General features: G+C 32.0%; 5 protein-coding genes across 9 annotated transcripts; all 5 read right to left on the bottom strand.

Moving 5' to 3' along the window:
* Window positions 1–88: 88 nt before the first annotated feature.
* On the bottom strand, window positions 89–2,727 carry LOC107361000 (uncharacterized). Its single transcript, XM_015927719.3, has 2 exons — window positions 1,459–2,727; window positions 89–1,238 (listed from the first exon to the last, which is right to left on the bottom strand). Exons 1-2 carry the CDS (start codon window positions 2,463–2,465, stop codon window positions 683–685), a joined length of 1,563 nt encoding a protein of 520 aa, XP_015783205.3. The 5' UTR covers window positions 2,466–2,727; the 3' UTR covers window positions 89–682.
* A 307-nt stretch (window positions 2,728–3,034) lies between these two features.
* Window positions 3,035–5,299, bottom strand: LOC107361336 (uncharacterized). Its single transcript, XM_015928153.3, has 2 exons — window positions 3,836–5,299; window positions 3,035–3,769 (listed from the first exon to the last, which is right to left on the bottom strand). Exons 1-2 carry the CDS (start codon window positions 4,867–4,869, stop codon window positions 3,202–3,204), a joined length of 1,602 nt encoding a protein of 533 aa, XP_015783639.2. The 5' UTR covers window positions 4,870–5,299; the 3' UTR covers window positions 3,035–3,201.
* A 214-nt stretch (window positions 5,300–5,513) lies between these two features.
* LOC107360922 (kelch-like protein 6) lies at window positions 5,514–7,816 on the bottom strand. Of its 2 annotated transcripts, none has more exons than XM_015927646.3 (2): window positions 6,409–7,816; window positions 5,514–6,096 (listed from the first exon to the last, which is right to left on the bottom strand). In XM_015927646.3, exons 1-2 carry the CDS (start codon window positions 7,410–7,412, stop codon window positions 5,529–5,531), a joined length of 1,572 nt encoding a protein of 523 aa, XP_015783132.2. In that variant the 5' UTR covers window positions 7,413–7,816; the 3' UTR covers window positions 5,514–5,528. The 2 variants fall into 2 exon arrangements, with proteins under 2 accessions (XP_015783132.2, XP_089126407.1); XM_089270281.1 differs by lacking the exon at window positions 5,514–6,096 and adding an exon at window positions 6,134–6,232 and having other exon boundaries at window positions 6,409–7,805.
* An 8,684-nt stretch (window positions 7,817–16,500) lies between these two features.
* Window positions 16,501–20,874, bottom strand: LOC107361337 (kelch-like protein 6). 2 transcript variants are annotated; one of them, XM_015928155.3, is made up of 3 exons: window positions 19,620–20,874; window positions 17,584–19,553; window positions 16,501–17,166 (listed from the first exon to the last, which is right to left on the bottom strand). In XM_015928155.3, the coding sequence occupies exons 2-3, from the start codon at window positions 18,588–18,590 to the stop codon at window positions 16,602–16,604; spliced, it is 1,572 nt and encodes a 523-aa protein (XP_015783641.2). In that variant the 5' UTR covers window positions 18,591–19,553; window positions 19,620–20,874; the 3' UTR covers window positions 16,501–16,601. The 2 variants fall into 2 exon arrangements, with proteins under 2 accessions (XP_015783641.2, XP_015783638.2); XM_015928152.3 differs by lacking the exon at window positions 16,501–17,166 and having other exon boundaries at window positions 18,827–19,553; window positions 19,620–20,863.
* Window positions 20,875–21,017: 143 nt separating this feature from the next.
* On the bottom strand, window positions 21,018–24,458 carry LOC107361475 (uncharacterized). Of its 3 annotated transcripts, none has more exons than XM_015928312.3 (3): window positions 23,510–24,458; window positions 23,122–23,455; window positions 21,018–22,877 (listed from the first exon to the last, which is right to left on the bottom strand). In XM_015928312.3, the coding sequence occupies exons 2-3, from the start codon at window positions 23,295–23,297 to the stop codon at window positions 22,310–22,312; spliced, it is 744 nt and encodes a 247-aa protein (XP_015783798.1). In that variant the 5' UTR covers window positions 23,298–23,455; window positions 23,510–24,458; the 3' UTR covers window positions 21,018–22,309. The 3 variants fall into 3 exon arrangements, with proteins under 3 accessions (XP_015783798.1, XP_015783799.1, XP_089126206.1); XM_015928313.3 differs by having other exon boundaries at window positions 23,122–23,384; XM_089270080.1 differs by having other exon boundaries at window positions 23,122–24,458.
* Between the last annotated feature and the right edge of the window lie 428 nt (window positions 24,459–24,886).

Raw genomic sequence — 24,886 nt, 5'->3', positions numbered from 1 at the left:
TATTGTGCTATTAACATTTGAAGCTGACTTAACCGTACCTATCCACTGTCATTAATATTGTTAACAAGTGTCATTTTAGTAAATAATGTAAGAGTGAATAATTGAATTTTTAATCACAATGTTAATCATAATCAAAAGCATAGAAATTGAAAAATAATTTAAAATGACTCGAAAAATGATAAATATTACAATTTCTGCACATGAAGTTCAAGGTGAACAAAACTTTCTTTTATACAAAAATTTGATATTTTTCATCTGTAAAAACGTTGAGGCGAAGGCAATCAGTTGATAAGAACAGTTATTGGAACTGTCGGGACAAAACTTTATATTCATCATTTCATGTCTTTCAATCTATTGCTGCTTATTAATACTGAAAATATGAATTTTTCCAGTCGATTTATCCTCCAAAATTACTTTATTATCCTTTTGGCAAATATTTGTAAATCCAAATTTGGTTTGGAAATGAATTTTTATTCAAGCAAAGATTTGGGCTTTGTTGAGCAAATGAATGATGCATTATAAATACAATGTTATTCTAATTACAAGAATGAAATAATTATTTCAAAAATATTCAATAAATATACGAAAATAATGAAACTGTACTTGAATCTGACGCTGAAGCATATTATAATTAAAAAAAGGTAAGTGAGTTATTTGATTATTTTTTTGAAAGCTGAAAGAGCTACAAGAAATCTCGCCTGAACAATGGTTTTATATTTTTCATCGATAAAAACGTTGATGCGAAGGCCATTAACTCATGAGTAGCTTTATGAGAACCGTTGGAATTGGGATTTACATTTAAAATATATTTTTCAAGCCATTTCTTCTGTTTAACGCAATAAACATAAAAGTTTCCATTCCATCTATCAATCAGAATTATTTTATCATCTTCTGTATGAAGAGAAGTTAAGATTAAATCCTCACATCTAGCACCTTTAAATAGTTCAATCTTATTGTATGAATGGGTTTCCATATTAAATTTGAAAAAATCATCATCCGAGGTGAGTACATAAACATCTTTGTCCAAAATAGTCGCCTCGAATTCATGATCGCAACCTTTCTCATAGTCATTGAACCATCTCGCAGTAGTCGCTGGGAAAATGCCAAAATATTCCTTTTCTCCTTCAGTTTCTCCGATGTAGACAAATCTATCATTATATTCAAGCAATAAATATGAGTTATCGGGAATCTCATCACCAAGTGCAGTGGCTTTAGCATCCAAATAGCAGGAATATTGACTGAAAAATAAAACCAAAGTAAAATTAAAGATGATTACAACTAAATAATACAAATCATTTACTAAACTAAAAAGTCGAGTAAATTATTTTGAAAATTTGGAGTGTAAAATAGATTGAATCCGCTGAGAAATTATGATGCGTCTGAAATAGTTGAAAATTTCCGTAATGAAATAAAACATCGCGTAAGAAAGCGGTTCAGGGTTAAATAGAATAAACGTACCCATGATTATTCTGGAAATCGACAATCAATTTATTAATTTTCTTGTAATAAGTTCCCTCATGGTATTCGTCAAGCCATCGAAATGTCTTTTTGTTCCAGTCAACTCGGATACATCTTCTTCCAGTATCAAATGAAATATCTGTAATGTGTTCTTCATGAACAAGTTCAAGTGACATTGTTTTATCTTCGGTAAAATCTCCAATTGGTAAACAAAATAAATCTTTATCAAATATATTTATCCGCATCTTTGAATAACGATCTGTTTCCTGAATTGAGACGAAGTAGTTTTGTTTAGTTCGATTGAATCGACAGTCACCATTAGAGGAAATAATTGAATCAAAATTTCTTAGAGCCTTTATCAATTCATTTTCCTGAACTTTTAGTAATTCACTAGAATCCATGAATGACCAACGCACGAATTTCAATAGCTTTGGAAGAAATTCTTTTCTTGGATCAACATTCTTATTTATCCATTTCATGATTGATTCAACAACTTGATTTTCTGAGTAAATCATCAAATCTAATTTTAAAATATGTTCAAGCGTTTCAACTGGATAATCCAAAAAAGTATCAGTATTAGCGATCTTCAAGAAATGGCGACAAATGAAACAATCAATAGCTCCTGAAGTTATCAATTTGGAAGATTTTTTGACTTGAGTTAAGACAACTGGAAGATGTTCAATGGTAAAATTTTTATGGAAATACTTAAAACAAGGTTTAAACAAACGCTCGCTGATCTTCAAATAATCAGCTGCTTCATAGAAACTTATCACATAATCCATTTGAATGATGAATATTTCTGTGTAAATCCAGTTAAGAAGAGCATCGAAGGCACGTTCATCAAAATCTAGAATCACTTTGTTTTCCTTTGATTCCGATTCATCATCAGAAAACAATTTCTTAAAATAAGGCACAAGTAAACAAATGAATGTTTTAGGGACACAATATTCACATCTTCTATTCACAATTATCAGTTCGTCATCACAATTCTGATTCACTTCATCCATTTTAAAACAGTGAGCAAAATAAAATAACTAAAACACATGAAAAGTAGTCGATAGCGAAGTATTGAAAAAATTATTTTAAAAGCATAAAGTTAGTATTGGAGCGTGAGGTGTGCACCAGTGTGTTTACACCAAGTGTGTATTCAGTTTCCATGTTGTTACTGCTGACTACTAGTAAGGGCGTGACTTATATTTTCTTTCCGTCGCAGAAACTAGAACGAATGGAGAAATTCATGATATAAAGGAACTTATTCTGGTCATGTTATTGGTGAAATTCGACTGCCCATTACCATTGAATCAGTTGCATAGGTTAGCAAACAAACCATATGATAGAGATGATTGTTTGGTTTGTTAGCAAGTTTCTTAGCCAATCGAAGAAATCTTGCAATAAGTTTCGAATGTAGTTTATCCCAATTTTTTACATCAATGCTCATTAACAGTTGTGCTCTTTCTATAATAATGACCGCGATCCTTTGATATTTACTTCTGTGTTTGAAGGTGACGTAACAGTACCTGTCCGCTGTCATGAATCTTGTTAATAAAGTTATTGTTAGTAAATAATGTAAGAGTGATTAACCAATTTAAATAATTTCATTTTTAATCACTATCTTAAATATAATCAAATGAATAAAAATTGAAAAATAATTCAACATGACTCAAAATTGATAAATTGATTGCAGTTTCTGCAAATAATTCTTAAAAATTCTTAAAAAAGTTGGATGAATAAGGCACATGAAGGTCAAAGTGAACAAAACTTTCTTTTATACAAAGGTTTGATATTTTTCATCTGTAAAAACGTTGAGGTGAAGGCAATCAGTTTATAAGAACAGTTATTGGAGCTGTCGGGACAAAACTTTATATTCATCATTTCATATCTTTCAATCCATTGCTGCTTATTAATACAGAAAATATGAATTTTTCCGGTCGATTTATCTACCAAAACTACTTTATTATCCTTTGCTTGATGAGAAGTTAAGAGCAAATAATGAAAATATAAATGTTTGCCTTTGAAAGGATTACTCTTATTGCAGCTTCGCGTTTCGTAATTGAATTGAATGAATTCGAGATTCTCCGTCAGAATATAAACAACCTTGTCCAAAACAGTGGCATGGAAAGTATGCTTATTATCTTTAAAATGTTTGAACCAACTTCGATGAAGAACTGGGAAAAGACCAAACAGCTTTCGATAATCTTTAGTCTTACCAATCACGATGTAGCTGTCAACAGATTCAAATATCGCAGCCTCATCATTGTTAATTTGTCCAGGAAGCGTCGTATCTTTTTCCTCCAAATGACAAATAAGCGAGCTAGAAGTGAGAAGAGAAAGTAAGTAAGTGAAAGTTGAAAGTAAAGATCAAGATCTTTTAGCATACCTAGAAGGCTTCAGAAACTGGACAATTGTTTTGGACAATTGGGTATAGTAGGTTTTACCAGCAACTTTGAAGTCAAGCCATCGAAATGTCTTTTTACTCCAATCAACTCGAATACCTTTTGTTCCAGTATCAAATAAAATATCTGAAATGTGTTCTTTATGTACAAATTCAAGAGACATTGAATCGTCTTGAGTAAAATCACCAATCGGCAAACAAAATAATTCATCATCGTACACATTTATCAGCAACTTTAAATCATCTATTTGATGAATAGAAATTCGGAAGGTTTGTTTAGTTCGATTGAATCGACAGTCGCCCTTGGAGGAGATAATTGAATCAAAATCTCTGAGAGTCTTTATTAATTCATTATCTTTAACCTTTGATAACTCAACAGGATCCATGAAAAACCAACGCACACAATTCAATAGTTGAGGAAGTAATCCTTTTCTAAAATCTGCATTCTTATTCACCCATTTCATGATTGATTCAAAAACTTGATATTCAGAGTAAACCATCAAATCTAATTTGAGAATATGTTCGATTGTTGCAACTGGATAATCCAAGAAAACATCAGTGTTGATAATTTTTAAGAAATGGCGGCAGATAAAGTAGTCAATGGCTTCTGCATTGATCAATTTGGAAGCTTTTTTGACTTGAGATAAAACAATTGGAATATGTTCAATGGTAAAATTATTGTGGAAATAATCCATGCATGGTTCAAACAAACGTTCATCGATCATCAAATAATCAGCTGCTTCGTAAAGAGCAATTACATCCTCCATTTGCACTAAGAACGATCCAGTATGAATCCAATTGAGGATAGAATCGAAGACATGTTCATCAAAATCCAGCTCCACTTTGTTTTCCGTTGATTCCAACAAATCACCACAAAACATTTTCTCAAAATAAGGCACAGATGAACAAATGAACTTTTTGGAGACATAATATTCATTTTTCCTCACAACAATTTTCAATTGAACATCGCAATCTTGATTCTCTTCATCCATGTTAGTTTCGTTGAGGTTAAAGCACATAGAAAATTGGGAAAAATAAAACAATTTTTAAGGGTCTACAAGTCACTAGTATCCACTCAAGTTGTATTTACAAATGGTTGCCATCTGACGGACTAAGGTTTTTCACAAATTTAGACAAGCAAGAAGATTATGACTAACTTAAATGGTTAAAATTTTGGTTAAAACAGTAATCAAAGTGTAAAATCTCATGAAATGTTTAATTAGAAAGAGCGTGAGATTATTTGAGATTCAATTTTTACTTGTTCGGTAACCAGCCTTGGCTAATGTATCCGCAAGCTTAAATCAAAACAGACTAACAAGCTAACTAGAATCTAAGATTACTCTTATTAGCAACACTTATGAAAAACGGTGGAACTCCATTGATTTACCTACACAAGTGCCGATACTGTAAAGTGTGAATTTATAAACCTTGTGACTAATGTAGCGTGAAACTTTCGCGAACGAAATAGTATAAAATCGGTAATGTATGATAACAAGTAACTATGATTAGACAGTTACTTTTGGTTACAAAATCTCTACCGCCAAATTCAAAAACATGAGAATTTTTTTTTATATTATTTTTATAATATTTTCTAAGCAATAAATTTCCACTAATTATACAAGAATGAAATAATTGTTTAAAGTTATTCAATTAATATATGAAAAATAAAAATATTTTATTACAAAAATTTTCTTGTGAACAATGGTTTTATATTTTTTATGGGTATAAACGTAGAGACAAACGCAGTAAACTCATGATAAGTTATATAAGGTTCCTGGGAATTGTGATTCACGTTCAAGATTTGATCTTTTTGAAACCATTTCTTCTGATTGATGCAGTAAATATAAAATTTGCCCTTCATTTTATCGATCACAATTATTTTATCATCTTCTGTATGATGAGAAGTTAAGATTAATTCATTAATGCACAAATCTTTAGCACCTTTAAATAGTTCAATCTTATTGTATGAGCGAGTTTCCATATTAAATTGGAAAAAATTGAATTCTTCCGTCAATACATATAAAGTATTGTCCAAAATGGTCACATGAGTTTCCAAATCAAAACACATCGCAAATCCATTGAACCGAATTGAATCCGTCACTGGAAAAATACCAAAATATTCATTTTTTTGACTAGTTTGCCCGATGCAAACAAATCCATCATTATATTCATGCAATAAATAGGAATTTTTGGGAATTGTATCAGGAAGTGCAGTAACTCCAGCGTCCAAATAGCAGGAATATTGGCTAAAAGATAAAATCAAAGACAAAACTAACAATGACAAACTTGTCCTGAAGCTTTAAACAATGAATAAAAATAAATCTCTGACACCCCTCACATTTAAATCAGTTTCGGGTAATACGATTACTTCCCTTGTGAAAGCTTTTCAAAAAACAAAAGAAAAAGGAAAAATCTTAAAAGATTTGAAAATTTGGTGTCTTTTAAAGCTTAAAAACATACAGAGACACTTCTGAATCACATACGCGTCTTAACTTCGTATTATCATAAAATGAAATATCGGTCAGTAAAGCGATTATGGTTTTATCAAAGGAACATACCTGGGGTTATTTTGAAAATTGACAACTAATTTATGAGTTTCCGAGTAATAAAGTCCATTAGCATCTACTTCAATCCATGTGTATGTCTTTTTGATCCAATCGATTCGGATACATCTTCTTCCAGCATCAAATAAAATATCTGAAATGTTTTCTTCATGAACAAATTCAAGTGACATTGTTCTATCTTCAGAGAAGTCACCGATCGGTAAACAGAATAAATCTTTATCAAATATACTTATACGTAACTTCGCATCGATTAATTCCTGGATTGCGACGAAGTAGTTTTGTTTACACCGATTGAATCCACAGTCGCCATTAGAGGAAATAATTGAATCAAAATTTTTTATAGTCTTTATCAATTCATTATCCTTGATTTTTGATGAGCCAACAGAATCCATGAAAGACCAACGAACGAATCTCAATAGTTGAGGAAGTAATCCTTTTCTAGAATCTGCATTCTTATTCACCCATTTCATGATTGATTCAAAAATTTGATACTCTGAGTAAATCATTAAATCTAATTTGAGAATATGTTCAAGCGTTTCAACTGGATAATCCAAGAAAATATTAGTATTAGCGATCTTTAAGAAATGGCGACAAATGAAACTATTAACAGCTCCTGAATTGATCAATAGAGATTTCGGAGTAACTTGATGTAAAACAACTGGGAGATGTTCAATGGTAAAATTGTCATGAAAATAATTGATACAAGGGTCCCACAGACGATCATCGATCTTAAGATAATCAGCTGCTTCATAGAAACTAATCACATAATCCATTTGAATGATGAATAAACCTGTGTGAATCCAGTCAAGAAGAGCATCAAAGGCACGTTCATCAAAATCCAGAGTCACTTTGTTTTCCTTCGATGTCAACTTATCACTACTAAACAATTTTTTAAAATAAGGCACAACTGAACAAATGAACTTTTTAGAGACACAATATTCACATCTTCTATTCATAATTATCAGTTCGTCATCACAGTTCTGATGCACTTCATCCATTATAAAACACTGAGCAAAATCTAACTCAAATGTATCAAAAATAGCGAAGTACTAAAAGATCATTGCAAAAGCGTGGAGTCAGCTCTGGGAGTCATTGAAAATACGAGTGTGTTTGTAACAAGTGTTTGTATCTTTAGTTCCCATGTTTTCTGTCTATTATTTAGGGCGGGACTTAAATTTTTGTTCAGCCGCACAACCTTGAGAAATTTGAGAAATTCATGATTATGAAAAATCAGTACAGAAAGCATGCGATTGAGATAATTATTTAGTTTCTTAGGGGTTAAAATCGAGATCTTGCACAATGTTGCGAATGCATTATTATTGCAACTAATATTAAAAAAGTTTTAGCATTTGTGCGCTGACTCAAGAGACTCTAATTGAAGATAGGATCGAAGACATGTTCATCAAAATCCAGCTCTACTTTTTCTTCCGTTGATTCCAACTTGTCACTGGAAAACATTTTCTCTAAATAAGGCACAACTGAGCAAATGAACTGTTTGAAGAAATGATGTTCCTTTTTTACTTTCATATTCGGTAACCAGACTCAGGTTAACGTATCCGCAAGCTCTAATCAAACCAGATTAGCAAACTAATTAAAACTGTCAATCGCTGAAACTCCAGCAATTTGACTACACAAGTGCCGTTACTTCAAAGTTTGCATTTATAAACTTTGACTTCTAATTTCGCCTTTATTAAATTTTTCTCTCAATATTTGAAGTCTCTAACTTAATTAAGGGCTGAAGCATACAGTGCTTAATTGAAATTGATTGATGACAAGAAACACACTACATAAAACTCCCACTTTAGGTATTTACTGCAACTTGTTCATTCTTTAATCAACTTAACATGGCGCTATTTTATTAGAGAGTTTTTTGTGAATGAATTTAATAGTTAATGGTCAGTCGAATTGTTTGATTTTCTTATTGAAACTTTTCATAACAACTTATCTCACAATTTGTCAGATTAACTTGCACTTACAACTTGTAAGTCAACCTTTGCATGAAATATTTTCAACTATTCAAGCCTTTTTAACACTATTCGTGTGTGTGTTCTGAAGCCATAACTACTAATTACAAGAATAAAGTAATTAGTTTAGATGTTCCAATAAATATGATAATATTCAAAATTGAACTTCACTCTTGAACAAACACCAAAGTATGATTAAGAAAACGATAAGTGAATTATTTGTGTAAAAGGTCAAATTTTTAAAATAAAAGGATTCAATGTTAAAGTACACTTTGCATGAATGTTGAATTGCTATTTGTCTTATATTTAACATAAAACGGAAATTCAATTCAATTCAGATTGAAAAATTTTGATTTCTCAATGTTAATTTTCTCATAGGATTCACAATTTTTCGCATAATTTTTTTTCAAAATCGATTTGCACGCTATCTGTTTGTCCTAAAACTATGATCGTAGTATCAAATGAAAGACAAAAGACTGAATTTTCACTCTATATAAAAAATCTGATTAAAATATCAAAATCTGTAATTTTTGGAAGCGATTTTTATAATTATTTGTGGCCTGAAATTTTCGATAGGAAACCCTGTAACTTTTGTAAAAATGAGTATCAGCAGCTAAAAAAGCATTTTTTATCTACTCGAGGAGCGCTTTTGAATGAGCTATAGAACATCAAAATCGGTTGGTACTACTTCTTGAAGTTCACTTGTAAGTTAATTACTTTATTTTGATTGCAGAAAACATCCAATCCAGCATCCAAACAACACATGCTGGTCCAAAGCATTTCTTATGTTTCAAAGTTTTGCTTATTTTAATTATTATTGGAGAGAAGCACTAAGAGCTATTCTTCACATCGATTGGGACGAATTCAAAATTTCTCGGGATCGTGTAGTTGACCTAGAAGGTGTTATATTACTTGATGTAGAAATCATAAGAATCCTTTGAGAAATAAATAAGTTATTAAGCATTAAAGTCCGGGAATTTTGAGTGGATCAGCCTTATACAGTACTAACAAGGGAAGATTCTCAGATCGCAAACTGGTTAATTTGGTTCAATGAATAGCAAAAGTTAAATGGCAATCATGTTTTCATGTCTTATAGTTAGGCTAAGAAATACTTAAATAGTGAAAATTAATTTCGAAACACTTTTCCTGTTGATTTAACCTTTTACATCAAATACCTTGTGAACTTTATCATTTATAAATTTTTTAATAAGGTTCATTCCATTCCTTACACAGTCGTAAAGGCTCGTGCTAGTTTCAATTTTAATCAAGAGAAAATCACAAATCAATATTCCTATTCAATCTGATTTCACCTTTATTTCCTGAATTTCCTATGTTTTTTAGCAACCTTTATCTTCTCCTTGACCCCTTTCTCTCCATGGAGATTCGCATGGCAAATAAGTAGTAATAAAAATGCGTCTTTGACGCCACTTTATCTAAAGAGTGAAACTCGTTTTCAAGCCAGATTTCGATTGAAAATGTATCAGTCTTTGAAGCCATTTGTTGAGTGAATATAAAAGTCAAGTCAGTATGCAAAGACAGTGCAGTGATTGAAAAGGAAAAAGCGAGAAAGATTGATTTATTCTTTATTTGATTTTAGATTCAAAATCGAAGAATATAGTTTAATAGCAAATGGAAAGTTAAAGAAAAAGTTTTTACCTCATAATAATTTGTCTGTTAATTTTGTTAACAATGATAATAGTCTGTAAAATGCTTGCTGTAGAAAATATTCTGGAGAATAATTTGAAACTAGCTTGACAAATACATCTGCAAGTTTTTATTAGCAGAAATAAAAATGACATCGGTTAACAAATTGAATGCGTACAATCCTTTCGATACTTGCTCTACATAAAGGACATCTACTAACATTTACAGCACAAATAAAACATGCAACAGCATGATCACATGGTGAAAACACAGTACCAATTTCCAGTTCCAAACAAACCTTGCATGTATAGCGATGCAATTCTTCACTGGGATGTGGTGGTTGAATCAAAGGTTTTGATTGAAGATAGAGTGTTAATCTTTCTTGAATGTACATGTTTCCTCGCATAATATAAATAAACCAACATAATGGTAAAGCATTGACATGTTCTATCCATGGATCATCATCACAAGTCCAATTAAATGCTGTTAACCCACAATGATAACAAACAACAATATCATCTCTACCTAATTTATGTAAATTAAGTTATATTAAAATTTATATCATGTATATCATTTATATACCTTGATAAACAAATCCAGCCTCCGCAAGTTTACTAGGAGATTGGTTATTCTGTTCAGGCCATCTTGAAAATGTGTTGAGGCGAGACTCAAAGGAATTAAATTCAGGTAGAATTGGTGTGTAAACTCATCCATGCCTCCTTAGAATGACTCTATTCTGGTAATTTGGAATCCTGCGCATGAAATTGTTTCGACTTTCAATGTCTCTCGCATCATCAAGCAGTGTGGGAATATTAAAGTTTTCAATATTAGATATTGTGTTTTCCCAATCTCTTATGAAATCTAAGATCCAAATCCAAGATCTCTGTCTCGGTTTTGCGATACCTGAGGAAATGATGAAATTGGAAAACCCAGGTTAGATCTATTTGATTCATTCGATGATGATATTGCTCAAACTGATATCAAACTGACTATGCTTATGATGCTTCTCATCATTTTTTTCCTAGAATATCAGGACTTAAGGATATCAGTTTAGTTTTAGGGAGGTACTAGAAATAATAATTTCAACTTTCATGCACTTTTCCACATGAAATCTGCTGTAGATTCAGCTCTCTTGAATTTGAAGAATTTTAATGAGAAGAATAAGAGACTGCAGATGGAGATTGATCAACTTGTTTTGAAGGATGAACGCCATCATGCAGCCTTACAAACCTTCATATAAGACGAAAATGATGCAGTTGAAAAAAATGTTTCAAAACTTTTTGAAAGTAGTAGTTACAGTAGTTTTCTTTTTCCATTTTTTCCCTTATTTTTCATTGAAAAACAACCTTTTACTTTTAATTACTTACAATAAATGCATACAATTATTATCTATCATTGCTTTGCCTCTAATTCCCTCTAATAACCATCAAAAAACGGTTCCAAGGACATGTGTCAACTCTGATGAAATTCGGCTTGAAAGACGGTTTGCGATCTTTTGAAAAAGCGTCAAAGACGCATTTTTATTACGTCTCAGATACATGCGACCAAAAGTAAAGGTATAACCTGGAATCTCATGGCTCAGCTCAAACTCGGGATAGCCAATAGCCTCTGCCATAAGAGCGGGATTAAAAGAAGAACCGGGAAACCTACGACCTTTTTGAATGAATAAATTATACTATTAATAATTAATTATACTATTAATAAATATAATAAATAATAATAATAAAATAAATAATAATAAATATAATAAATACTCGGCTACTTCCCTCGTAAGTTATAATGATTATATTATAATAAAGGCAAAAGTCTCGATCTAGGGCTAGAGGAGGAGCTTTTACACGTGTTTCAAAGACATTTAAATTATTATTCAATAGCTGATGTCTTTTTGAATGCTGAGGATAGAATGGTGTCCCACAAATTGAAATTTAACTATAATTAAATTTAATTAATTTAAATAAAATGTTATTGAGTAAAATTTATGATAATTTTTTGGCAGCAGGAGTTGTAACACTCCCTCGTGGGAGAAGTGAGCCAAGGGTCCGAACTGCGCCAGTAATTAGGCCAGTTTGAGAGGCTGTATATGCCAGAACAAGTCAGGTTCGAGGCCTTGCGAGGGATAGCCTTGCTGAATAGCACGGGGATGATAGCCTCGATAGCGCAAGTCCTTTTTCAGAATGTTGCGGACAGTCCCCCTATTAATCCCCAGCTCCCTCGTCTTCATCGATTAGCATTTAGCAAAAAACATCCACATTTGACTGTATATCCACCACAAATTCCAATCAAAGTAAAAAAAGACCAGGTTGCGCTCTCCTATAGTAGTGATATAGAATTCAAAGAAATAAGGGGGAAACAGCATATATGATGGCAGCCAGATAACTAACCCTAAAAACATGCTGATATTTTGTATGTAAATGAGACATGTTGCAATTCAACAACCTAGAATTCGACCACAAAGACTATTAACATCGTTCGCATAATCACAAAAAATTATAGTGAAAGATATGAATGCCACACAGCCGAGTTGAGCAAAACCGAGGAGAAGTGTGGCAATCACAATAGCTCATGATAGATTTGGAGCACTAGTAAATAGTAAAATATCTAAATATGTGCTGAAATCTTAAATAACAAGAAGGTATCTATGATAGAAAAGTCTAAAGTTACGTGAGTTTTATCATAGTATCCCAAATCGCATAAATTTGCGGGTTCTGAACATCATTCAATTTTGCCAAAAAAGAGAAGACCATACAAAAGGAAAACTAAATCAGAGTCATAATCAAATTCGTAACACTCCTTATAGTGATTTCACCTTTGACATTTAATAACTTGTAAACCTTTATCATTTATCAATTGTTGAATTAGACGCATTTCATTTCGTACATAGTTGTTAAGGCTTATGTTAATTTCAATTTTAATCATGAGAAACTCACAAATCACAATCAATTTTAACTCGACTGGTAATAATTATATCACCGCCAACAGTAATAGTGATAGTAATAATAATAGTTAAACTAATAATAATAATGATATATATCATTCTCATCAATGTGGATGAAACTGCCAGAAAAGAAATTTCATATTTAACCTTTTAAAGCTTCAATCAAAATACAAATTAAAAACAAGATCCATTGGCCACTTTTGCTTATGGTGCTGCGTAAGTTTGGATATTTTTATCAGAAAATGGATGTATGCATTCAAAAATGGTCGTACAGCAATTATGGATGGCCTAAGACCAGGACAACCCGTTGAAGTGCACAATATTGGGCCAAGAAGATAATTGAGGCTGACGGAAAGTTTCAATTGAAATTCAACTGAGGACCTCAACGTTCAGTTATTGCCATGCACACCATGATCAAAGAACAGCTTTGACTAAAAAGTTTGACTTTAAAGTATGTTCCCCATAACTTAAACGAGGAACAAAAAAGGCTCGAGTTGCCACTGCCAATTGACTTTACACCTCTATAACAAATTTAAGAGTACTTTGATTGAAAGTATTCTGACTATGGATGAGACATGGGTGTATGCCTATGACCCTGACAGGAATGAAAGAAAGGTCCGTGAGAAAGGGGAGGCGTCCAAAGTTCTCAGACAGAGTCCTCTTGGACAAAAGATCATGGAATGACATAAAATGGATGTATATTGCCATTGTACAGACGTGGTGATTACCTATATTATAACCTAATAATAAAATCAACAAATTCGAATGTACTTTTCCAGCGAAATTATTGAATGAATTATTAATAATATAATTTCATGTATTTCTTAACCCAGCTATTAGACATGAAAACATGATTGCTATTGAACTTTTGCTATTCATCAAACCTAACCAACCGTCCATTGAAAAATAGATTAATATAATAAAGATTTGTTTTCAGACATTTGTTTTCTATCTATGCATTTTTTAATTAGCATCGATTTGCTAACATGTGTGTTAAGATCTTTATGAGCATGCAAGAGGTGTTCCTCATGGTCAGTTTTATCGGAGCAGTTTACCTGATGATGTGATAAATGGTGACCATAGCTATTTTATAATGCAAACCCAGGATGCATTTTGCGAAGTAAATAGTGGCTTTACAACCAGAATCGACCCCACATTTATTCTTTGTCATCTACTTTGCTTCTTATTTGCATGTTAAGGCAAAGTACCTCCAAAAATTACCCGCTGTAAGGGATGCCTTATATTTCCCTATTCATAAATGATAATAATTGCTCTCTTAAAAAAAGATTTATGCTTGCATTTTTCAATACTTTGTTGAGATTTTCTAAATTCGTGCTTTTTTATCTTAGATCTAATGATTACAAAAAAAATTTGGAACTAACGAGGGGTTTTTTAGGATTTCAATTGTTAAATAAGTTTTTACAATTATAATACTGTGAGGCATTTTAAGAAGAGAAGAAAGGAAGGAAGAAAAAGGGTTTTAATCGGCTATTTGTGGATTGTTGTTTGTATTATTTTTATTTTTGTTTTTCTCCTAGTTCCTTGTTCAGGCGAAACGATCATACATCATCAATTAACGCCTTCGTTATTGTTTTGTGTCCGTATCTCTAGACTGTTACCACAGATTCTAATATTAGAGCACTGGATAATGTTTTGACCTAATGTTGATAGCGAAGGGCTCGCAACTTTTCATTCAAAACATTTGCCCGAGGCAGCAATATAACGTTGGTAGCAGGGTATAAGCTGTTGCCTCCCCGCCTGGGGTGCTCAGAAGCAAGATTGGCTTGAACTTTGGCATTTAGAGAATCTAAGCTTGCAAATCTCCGCCCCTTTACACAAGTTTTTGAAGAGAAAAAAGTCAGAGGGAGCCAGTGCAGAAGAAATTTTTCAGGTCTAAACATTCATGGAGAATGTATTGCATGGCAGGCTCAGATACATTAAACATTGTAGAAAGTTCTGCCAACGTTGACTTACGATTGTTTTTGATTTCGTCCATGCCAAAAGGGCGAGGCTTTCATAGTCGATTTCCAGTGGTCTTCCAGTTGAAGGCCTATCCTCCATGTCTTTTCTACCAAATTTGCACTGATGGTACCAGTATTTTATAACGGACTCTGCAGGGCAATTACCTTAATACGTATTGACCATTTCCGCCTGAACGTGTTGAAGAGAGCAACTTTTATCATAAAGGATTTTAATCCAATACTGTTGTTCATTGGTAGCCATCGCAATTTTTGTCAAATAAATTGGTCAAAGACTGAATACTGAGTGCCCATGAGTTGTTCCCCGGGGTAAAAAGACCTGAGGAATCTCGCCATCTGCCGAAAATGAACGCAACTAGGTCAGGTTATCTAGTGCTCTAATAATTGGGTTACGATATGAAGCTTGCTTAGCTTGTATGCTTGTGATATTGGGGCGGACATAATTTCTTTTATTCTTCTGTTTTGTTTTCTTCTCCCAGTAGAACAAGTAAAGATCTTCAGCGTTTGATATATTTTTGATGGGTCCAAAGTCATATGTTTAGCACTGACTTCTATCTTGAAGCGTTTGTTATTGTATCTGATGCCATGTGCAATTTCATCTGGAGTGCTGCTTGTTCTGTTTGATTGTGAAAGGTTAACTAGGATCTTCAGTCGCTTGTGCACTAAAATGGTTCTTGAATAGAGTTTATGAAAGGTTTATTCAGAAAGAAGAGAGAAATGATGAACATGAACGGAGGGCGGAGGGCCGAAATATAGCTGCATCAATAGTTTATTACACTTTTTCCTTTAACTACCAACACTTTTTGACTAAAAGCGGTGAAAAGGGCATCTTACAGAGTTTTAACTGTTTTCAATCATTTTTTCAGGTCGGAAAACCTTGATAAATGTATGAAAAATAGAGTGAAAAATTTCGAGAACTTGCATGTTTTCGTGAAAATTGGTCTTTCGACCTCAGCGACCTTTGCGAATATAGTATAATAGCAAATACTCGGTGGTTCAGCTACTTTTTATATTTCAATTTACAAAAAGCTCTCATTTCATGTATCTACTGGTCCTCATTTCTTTCAAAATTAACTTAACATATCATCAGTTTCTAAGCTTGATCAAAGTATGGATTGTTTTAATTTCTGTTCAAAAATTTGTCACTCAACTTACCTTGGACTTTTATTTTAAGTCAACCTTTACTGTCTGAATAATTCAATCATGTGTATGTTCAATTTTGGTATCTATTGCATTATCGTCTAGGGATTTGCTGATTCGGTTAGTTCATATAATTTATAACCTGTGCCATAGCTCGTGCAGATTCAAATGAACTACAGCCAGTAAAGTTTGTCAGTAAATTTTTATTCAAATAAAGATTTGAGATTTGTTGAGCAAATGAAAGACGTACCATAAACACAATGTTATACCTACTGCTTACAGGAATGGAAAAATTTTCAATAATTAACGGAAAATAAATGAAACTGAACTCGACTCTGTGCAAACGTCGAAGCATAACTAAGAAAAGGTAAGTGAATTATTTGGTTGGTTGAATTTTTTGAAATAAAAGGATTCGATGGTAGAGTACACTTTGTAATTTCCATGAATTTTGAATAAAACGAAAATTGAATTCAGATGAACTACATTCAAATATGATTATATTGGACTTCTAGAAAGCTGAAAGAGCTACAAGAAATCTCGCCTGAACAATGGTTTTATATTTTTCATCGATAAAAACGTTGATGCGAAGGCCATTAACTCATGAGTAGCTTTATGAGAACCGTTGGAATTGGGATTTACATTTAAAATATATTTTTCAAGCCATTTCTTCTGTTTAACGCAATAAACATAGCAGTTTCCATTCCATCTATCAATCAGAATTATTTTATCATCTTCTGTATGAAGAGAAGTTAAGATAGAGTCAAATACACTCAAATCCTTAGCACCTTTAAATAGTTCAATCTTATTGTATGAACGGGTTTCCATATTAAATTTGAAAAAATCATCATCCGATGTGAATACATAAACATCTTTGTCCAAAATAGTTGCCTGGAATTCATGATCGCAACCTTGCTCATATTTATTGAACCATCTCGAAGTAGTCGCTGGGAAAATACCAAAATATTCCTTTTCTCCTCCAGTTTCTCCGATGTATAAAAATCCATCGTTATATTCAACCAATAAATATGAATTATAAGGAATTTTATCCCCAATTGCAGTAGCTTTAGCATCCAAATAGCAGGAAAATTGACTGAGACATAAAATCAAAGTAAAATTAAGGATGAGTCTAACTTAATAATAAATTTCATTTATGTAATTTACTAAACAAAAAAGTCGAGTAAATTATTTTGAAAATTTAAAGCGGAAAAACAAATTGAATCTGATAATAAATTATAATGTGTCTGAAATTTTTGAGACTTTTCCATAGATCAGTTTATACATTTTAACGATGAGATAACCATATAGTTTAAATATTTAACACTTTCTTACATTTGAGGGTATTTGCAAACTTGTTGAAATTGTGGAGATTTAAACAAACAGAAAAAATGGTACTCTGAAAGCTTTTCGAATAACAAAGGAAAAGGAAAATTTGAAGATTTGAAAATTTTCACAATGAAATAAAGCCTCGCGTAAGAAAGAGATTAAGGGTTGTATGGAATAAACGTACCCACGATAATCCTGGAAATTGACAATCAATTTATTAATTTTCTTGTAATAAGTTCCACCTCGGTATTCGTCAAGCCATCGAAATGTCTTTTTGTTCCAGTCAACTCGGATACATCTTCTTCCAGTATCAAATGAAATATCTGTAATGTGTTCTTCATGAACAAGTTCAAGTGACATTGTATCATCTTCAGTAAAATCTCCAATTGGTAAACAAAATAAATCTTTATCAAATATATTTATCCGCATCTTTGAATAAAGATCTGTTTCCTGAATTGAGACGAAGTAGTTTTGTTTAGTTCGATTGAATCGACAGTCACCATTAGAGGAAATAATTGAATCAAAATTTCTTAGAGCCTTTATCAATTCATTTTCCTGAACTTTTAGTAATTCACTAGAATCCATGAATGACCAACGCACGAATTTCAATAGCTTTGGAAGAAATTCTTTTCTTGAATCTGTATTCTTATTCACCCATTTCATGATTGATTGAAAAACTTGATACTCAGAGTAAATCATTAAATCTAATTTTAAAATATGTTCAACTGTTTCAACTGGATAATCCAAGAAAACATTAGTGTTAGCGATCTTCAAAAAATGGCGACAAATGAAACAATCAATAGCTCCTGAAGTTATCAATTTGGAAGACTTTTTGACTTGAGTTAGGACAATTGGAAGATATTTTATGGTAAAATTATTGTGGAAATAATTAAGACATGGTTTAAACAAACGCTGACTTATCATCAAATAATCAGCTGCTCCATAAAAACTAATCACATAATCCATTTGAATGATGAATATTTCTGTGTGGATCCAGTTAAGAAGAGCATCGAAGGCACGTTCATCAAAATCTAGAGTCACTTTGTTTTCCTTTGATTCCAATTCATCGCCAGAAAAAAAATTCTTAAAATAAGGCACAACTGAACAAATGAACTTTTTAGAGACATAATATTCTTGACTTCTATTCACAATTATCAGTTCTTCATCACAATTCTGATCCACTCCATCCATTTTAAAACAGTGAGCAAAATAAAATAACTAAAACACATAAAAATAGTCGATAGTGAAGTACTAAAAAAATTATTTTAAAAGTATAAAATTAGTCTTGGAGCGTGAGGTGTGTGTACCAGTGAGTTTAAAACAACAACTGCCCAACATGGGTCTGAATACACATGTTGTTACTGCTGACTAATAGTAAGGGCGGGACTTACATTTTCTTTTCCGTAATGTAACTAGAGCGAATGGAGAAATTCAACAATTTCATTTTTAATCACTATTTTTATCACAGCCAAAAGCATAAAAATTGAAAAATAATTCAACATAACTCAAAATGATAAATTGATTGCAGTTTCTGCAAATAATTCTTAAAAATTCTTAAAAAAGTTGGATGAATAAGGCACATGAAGGTCAAAGTGAACAAAACTTTTTTTATATAAAGGTTTGATATTTTTCATCTGTAAAAACGTTGAGGTGAAGGCAATCAGTTTATAAGAACAGTTATTGGAGCTGTCGGGACAAAACTTTATATTCATCATTTCATATCTTTCAATCCATTGCTGCTCATTAATACAGAAAATATGAATTTTTCCGGTCGATTTATCTACCAAAATTACTTTATTATCCTTTGCTTGATGAGAAGTTAAGAGCAAATAACGAAAATATAAATGTTTGCCTTTGAAAGGATTACTCTTATTGCAGCTTCGCGTTTCGTAATTGAATTGAATGAATTCGAGATTCTCCGTCAGAATATAAACAACCTTGTCCAAAACAGTGGCATGGAAAGTATGCTTATTATCTTTAAAATGTTTGAACCAACTTCGATGAAGAACTGGGAAAAGACCAAACAGCTTTCGATAATCTTTAGTCTTACCAATCACGATGTAGCTGTCAACAGATTCAAATATCGCAGCCTCATCATTGTTAATTTGTCCAGGAAGCGTCGTATCTTTTTCCTCCAAATGACAAATAAGCGAGCTAGAAGTGAGAAGAGAAAGTAAGTAAGTGAAAGTTGAAAGTAAAGATCAAGATCTTTTAGCATACCTAGAAGGCTTCAGAAACTGGACAATTGTTTTGGACAATTGGGTATAGTAGGTTTTACCAGCAACTTTGAAGTCAAGCCATCGAAATGTCTTTTTGATCCAATCAATTCGAATACCCTGTCTTCCAGTATCAAATAAAATATCCGAAATGTGTTCTCTATGTACAAATTCAAGAGACATTGAATCGTCTTGAGTAAAATCACCAATCGGCAAACAAAAAAAGTCATCATCGTACACATTTATCAGCAACTTTAAATCATCTATTCGATGAATTGAAATTCGGAAGGTTTGTTTAGTTCGATTGGATCGACAATCACCCTTGGAGGAGATAATTGAATCAAAATCTCTGAGAGTCTTTATTAATTCATTATCTTTAACCTTTGATAACTCAACAGGATCCATGAAAAACCAACGCACACAATTCAATAGTTGAGGAAGTAATCCTTTTCTAAAATCTGCATTCTTATTCACCCATTTCATGATTGATTCAAAAACTTGATATTCAGAGTAAACCATCAAATCTAATTTGAGAATATGTTCGATTGTTGCAACTGGATAATCCAAGAAAACATCAGTGTTGATAATTTTTAAGAAATGACGGCAGATAAAGTAGTCAATGGCTTCTGCATTGATCAATTTGGAAGCTTTTTTGACTTGAGATAAAACAATTGGAATATGTTCAATGGTAAAATTATTGTGGAAATAATCCATGCATGGTTCAAACAAACGTTCATCGATCATCAAATAATCAGCTGCTTCGTAAAGAGCAATTACATCCTCTATTTGCACTAAGAACGATCCAGTATGAATCCAATTGAGGATAGAATCGAAGACATGTTCATCAAAATCCAGAACCACTTTGTTTTCCGTTGATTCCAACAAATCACCACAAAACATTTTCTCAAAGTACGGCACAGATGAACAAATGAACTTTTTGGAGACATAATATTCATTTTTCCTCACAACAATTTTCAATTGAACATCGCGATCCTGATTCTCTTCATCCATGTTAGTTTCGTTGAGGTTAAAGCACATAGAAAATTAGGAAAAATAAAACAATTTTTAAGGGTCTACAAGTCACTAGTATCCACTCAAGGCTGAAAAACGCTTGAACTTCATTAATTTGGCTACACAAGTGCCAATCGGCACTGCCGATACTGTAATGTGTGCGTTGATAAACTCTGTGACTAATGCAGCGTGAAACTTTCGCGAACGAAATAGTATAAAATCGGTAATGTATGATAACAAGTAACTATAGTTAGACAGTTACTTTTGGTTACAAAATCTCTACCGCCAAATTCAAAAAATGAGAAATTTCCATTTTTTATATCTTCTAAACAATATATTTCTAGAATTGCAAGAATGAAACAATTGTTTCAAAGTTAATTAATGAATATAGGAAAAATAAAAACATTTTATTACAAAAATTTTCTTGTGAACAATGGTTTTATATTTTTTATCGATAAAAACGTAGAGGTGAACGCAATTAACTTATGATAAGTTATATAAGGTTGTTGGGAATTGTGATTCACGTTCAAGATTTTATCTTTTTGAAACCATTTCTTCTGTTTGATGCAGTAAATATAAAATTTTCCCTTCATTTTATCGATAATAATTATTTTATTGTCTTCTGTATGATGAGAAGTTAAGATTAATTCATTAATGCACAAATCTTTATCGGACAGAAAAGCGATTTAGGGTTTTATCAAATGAACATATCTGAGGTTATCTTGAAAATTGACAATCAATTTATTAACTTCCGAGTAATTTAATCCATTAGCACCTGCTTCAATCCATTTGTATGCCTTTTTGTCACAATCGATTCGGATACCGGATCTTCCAGCATGGAATAAAATAACTGAAATGTTTTCTTCATGAAAGAATCCAAGTGACATTGTTATATCTTCAGTGAAGTCACAGATAGGTAAACAGAATAAATCTTTATCAAATATACTTATACGTAACTTCGCATCGATTAATTCCTGGACTGAGACGAAGTAGTTTTGTTTAGTTCGATTGAATCCACAGTCGCGATTAGAGGAAACAATTTAATCGAAATTTCTTAGTCTTTATTAATTCATTTTCCTAAAAATTCAAATTAGATTTTATCTAAATAATCTAATTTTATTTTTAGATTTTATGCTTCCTTCTGGATATTGTATAAAATTTAAAAAAGCAAAGAGTTGAAGCTCCTTTCAACCTTCCTTTTTCATCAAAAACTTGGTAATCACAATTACCAGAATTGGTAATTACATGTCTAAATTCAGTAGCAGAAATAAAACTATTACCATTTTTATCAAAAACACGGAAAGCTTCATGGATTTCCTCCTCTGAGTTTGTATTCTCCATTGCTCAAGCCATCATAGACTATAATTCAGAAGATTTTTATTCCTCATACTTTATTAATTACAAGAATGAAGTAATTAGTTCAGAAGTTCCAATAAATATGATAATATTCAAAATTGAATTTCACTCTGAGCGAACACCAAAACATGAGAAAGAAAACGATAAGTGAATTATTTGTGTAAAAGGTTGCATTTTTTAAAATAAAAGGATTCAATGTTAATGTACACTTTGTATTGCATGAGTGTTGAATAACAATTTGTATTATTATTTCCATAAAACGGAAATTAAATTCACATTAATAATATTCACTTCTGATTATATTATATTGTTAAAAAGCTGAAAGAGTTACAGAAAGTCTCGCCTAAACAATGGTTTTATATTTTTCATCGGTAGAAACGTAGAGGTGAAGGCAATCAACTTATCAACACCTTCATAAGAATCGTTGGAATTAGGATTTACATTTAAAATATTATATTTTTCAAACCATTTCTTCTGTTTAATGCAATAAACATAAAATTTTCCGGTGCATCTATCAATCAGAATTATTTTATCATCTTCTGTATGAAGAGAAGTTAAGAATATGTCTTCAACCGACAAATCATCAGCCTCTTCAAATAGTTCGATCTTTTTGTATGAACGGGTTTCCATATTAAATTGGAAAAAATCATCATCCGACGTGAATACATAAACAACTTTGTCCAAAATAGTTGCCTTGAATTCCTCATCATATTCATCCGCATAGCACTTGAACCATTTTGCATGTGTCGCTGGGAAAATACCGAAATATTCCCTGGCGTTACGAGTTTCTCCGATGTAGACAAATCCATCATTATATTCAAGCAATAAATATGAGTTACTGGGAATGGTTTTGCCAAGTGGAGTAGCTTTAGCATCCAAATAGCAGGAATGCTGACTGAAAAATCAAAGTAAAATTAAGGATGAGTCTAACTTATTTATTAAATTTATTTGAAGGCAATTTTGAAGCGGAAAAACAAATTAGGACTGAACCCTAAAATTCAATTTTCCATTGATCAGTTGATATATTTTGACGGATATTAATATCCATATTACTGTAATATAACAATATCTTTCAAATAAACTGATCACAAGTAATTTAAGACTTGAATTGGCTCGACATTCCAACACATGAAACATACCTACGATCATCCTGAAAATCGACAATCAATTTATTAATTAACGGGTAATAGGGTTTATGATCTTCATTATCGAGCCGTTTAAATGTCTTTTTGTTCCAGTCAACTCGAATACCTTTTCTTCCAGAATCAAATAAAATATCTGAAATGTTTTCTCCATGAACGAATTGGGTTGACATTGTATCATCTTTAGTAAAATCACCAATCGGCAATGAGAATAGTTTTTTATCGAATATATTTATCCGTAACTTTAAATTACCTAATCACTGGAGTGAGACGAAGTAGTTTTGTTTAGTACGATTAAATCCACAGTCGCCATTAGAGGAGATGATTGAATCTAAATGTTTTAGAACCTTTATTAAATCATTATCTTTAGCCTTTGATAACTCACCAGGATCCATAAAAGACCAACGCACGAGTCTCAATAGCCTTGAAAGAAATTCTTTTCTTGAATCAACATTCTTATGCACCCATTTCATGATTGATTCAAAAACTTGATATTCAGAGTAGATCATTAAATCTAATTTGAGAATATGTTCAAGCGTTTCAACTGGATAATCCAAGAAAACATTCGTGTTAGCGATCTTCAAGAAATGGCGACAAATGAAACTATTAACAGCTCCTGAAGTTATCAATTTGGAAGATTTTTTGACTTGAGTCAAAACAATTGGAATATATTTTATGGTAAAATTTTTATGGAAATACTCAAAACAAGGTTTAAACAAACGCTTGCTTATCCTCAAACACTTAGCTGCTTCATAGAAACTTATCACATAATCCATTTGAATGATGAATATTTCTGTGTGAATCCAGTTAAGAAGAGCATCAAAGGCACGTTCATCAAAATCCAAAGTCACTTTGTTTTCCCTTGATTCCCATTCGTCGTCAGAAAACAATTTTTTAAAATAAGGCACAACCAAACAAATAAACTTTTTAGAGACACAATATTCACATCTTCTATTCACTATTATCAGTTCGTCATCACAATTCTGAGCCATTTCATCCATTATAAAAAGCTAAAAAAGATAAATAAACTTATGAAAAAGCTAAGTATCAAAAAAATCACTGCAAAAGCATAAAGGTAGGCTTGGAGTCATAAAATTTAAATTGTGTTTACAACAACAAGTTCACATGTTGTTTCTGTTAAAAGCAGACTTATATTTTGTTTTGTCGTAGGTGTCGCTCCGTTTCACAAGCAGCACTTATGAAAAACGATGAAACTTCATTAATTAGGCTAAACAAGTACCGATACTTCAAAGTGTGCATTGATAAACTCTGTGACTAATGTATCGTGAAACTTTCGCGAACGTAGTATAATAATATCATCGGTAATATAATCTCAAGTAACTATGGTTAAATAGCTTCTTTCTGGTTACAAATTTTCTACCGCCAAATTTAAAAATGAAATTTTTATGGAAATACTTAAAAACAACGTTCAAAAAAGATCGCTGATCATCAAACCAGCTGCTTCATAAAAACTAATCAAATAATCCATTTGAATGATGAATACACCTGTGTGAATCCAATTAAGAAGAGCATCAAAGGCACGTTCATATAATCCAGAGTCACTTTGTCAGAGTAACTGTTTCTGGTGAGGTCGAAGAGGATGTGTGACACTCGGTTGAAGTATGTGTGAGATCATCACAGTTGATGTTTAACGTTGTGGATGAGGGTAAATTGGATGGTGAGCATGATACTTTGGGTTATTTGTTGGTCGATAAGGAGGTGGTTGATGAAGAGGAAGAAGAGGAGAGGAGGATGAAGATTA

The sequence above is a fragment of the Tetranychus urticae genome, chromosome 1 (genome assembly GCF_039701765.1).
Source record: "Tetranychus urticae isolate SD_2017Ah chromosome 1, NJAU_TeUrti_SD_1.0, whole genome shotgun sequence".
Classification (NCBI taxonomy): domain Eukaryota; kingdom Metazoa; phylum Arthropoda; class Arachnida; order Trombidiformes; family Tetranychidae; genus Tetranychus; species Tetranychus urticae.
This window is presented reverse-complemented; position numbering and strand designations above follow the sequence as displayed.

Bases quoted from the DNA above. Each gene is read 5' to 3' on its own strand.
- LOC107361475 (XM_089270080.1), bottom strand. From the start codon at position 23,297: ATGTCAACCCAATTCGTTCATGGAGAAAACATTTCAGATATTTTATTT. The intron at 22,878-23,121 runs GTATGTTTCATG...TTGATTTTTCAG, and splicing joins GATTTTCAGGATGATCGTAG to TCAGCATTCCTGCTATTTGG.
- LOC107361337 (XM_015928152.3), bottom strand. From the start codon at position 20,653: ATGTGCTTTAACCTCAACGAAACTAACATGGATGAAGAGAATCAGGAT. The intron at 19,554-19,619 runs GTATGCTAAAAG...TCTCACTTCTAG, and splicing joins CAGTTTCTGAAGCCTTCTAG to CTCGCTTATTTGTCATTTGG.
- LOC107361000 (XM_015927719.3), bottom strand. From the start codon at position 2,465: ATGGATGAAGTGAATCAGAATTGTGATGACGAACTGATAATTGTGAAT. The intron at 1,239-1,458 runs GTACGTTTATTC...TTTATTTTTCAG, and splicing joins GATTTCCAGAATAATCATGG to TCAATATTCCTGCTATTTGG.
- LOC107360922 (XM_015927646.3), bottom strand. From the start codon at position 7,412: ATGGATGAAGTGCATCAGAACTGTGATGACGAACTGATAATTATGAAT. The intron at 6,097-6,408 runs GTATGTTCCTTT...TTTATCTTTTAG, and splicing joins AATTTTCAAAATAACCCCAG to CCAATATTCCTGCTATTTGG.
- LOC107361336 (XM_015928153.3), bottom strand. From the start codon at position 4,869: ATGTGCTTTAACCTCAACGAAACTAACATGGATGAAGAGAATCAAGAT. The intron at 3,770-3,835 runs GTATGCTAAAAG...TCTCACTTCTAG, and splicing joins CAGTTTCTGAAGCCTTCTAG to CTCGCTTATTTGTCATTTGG.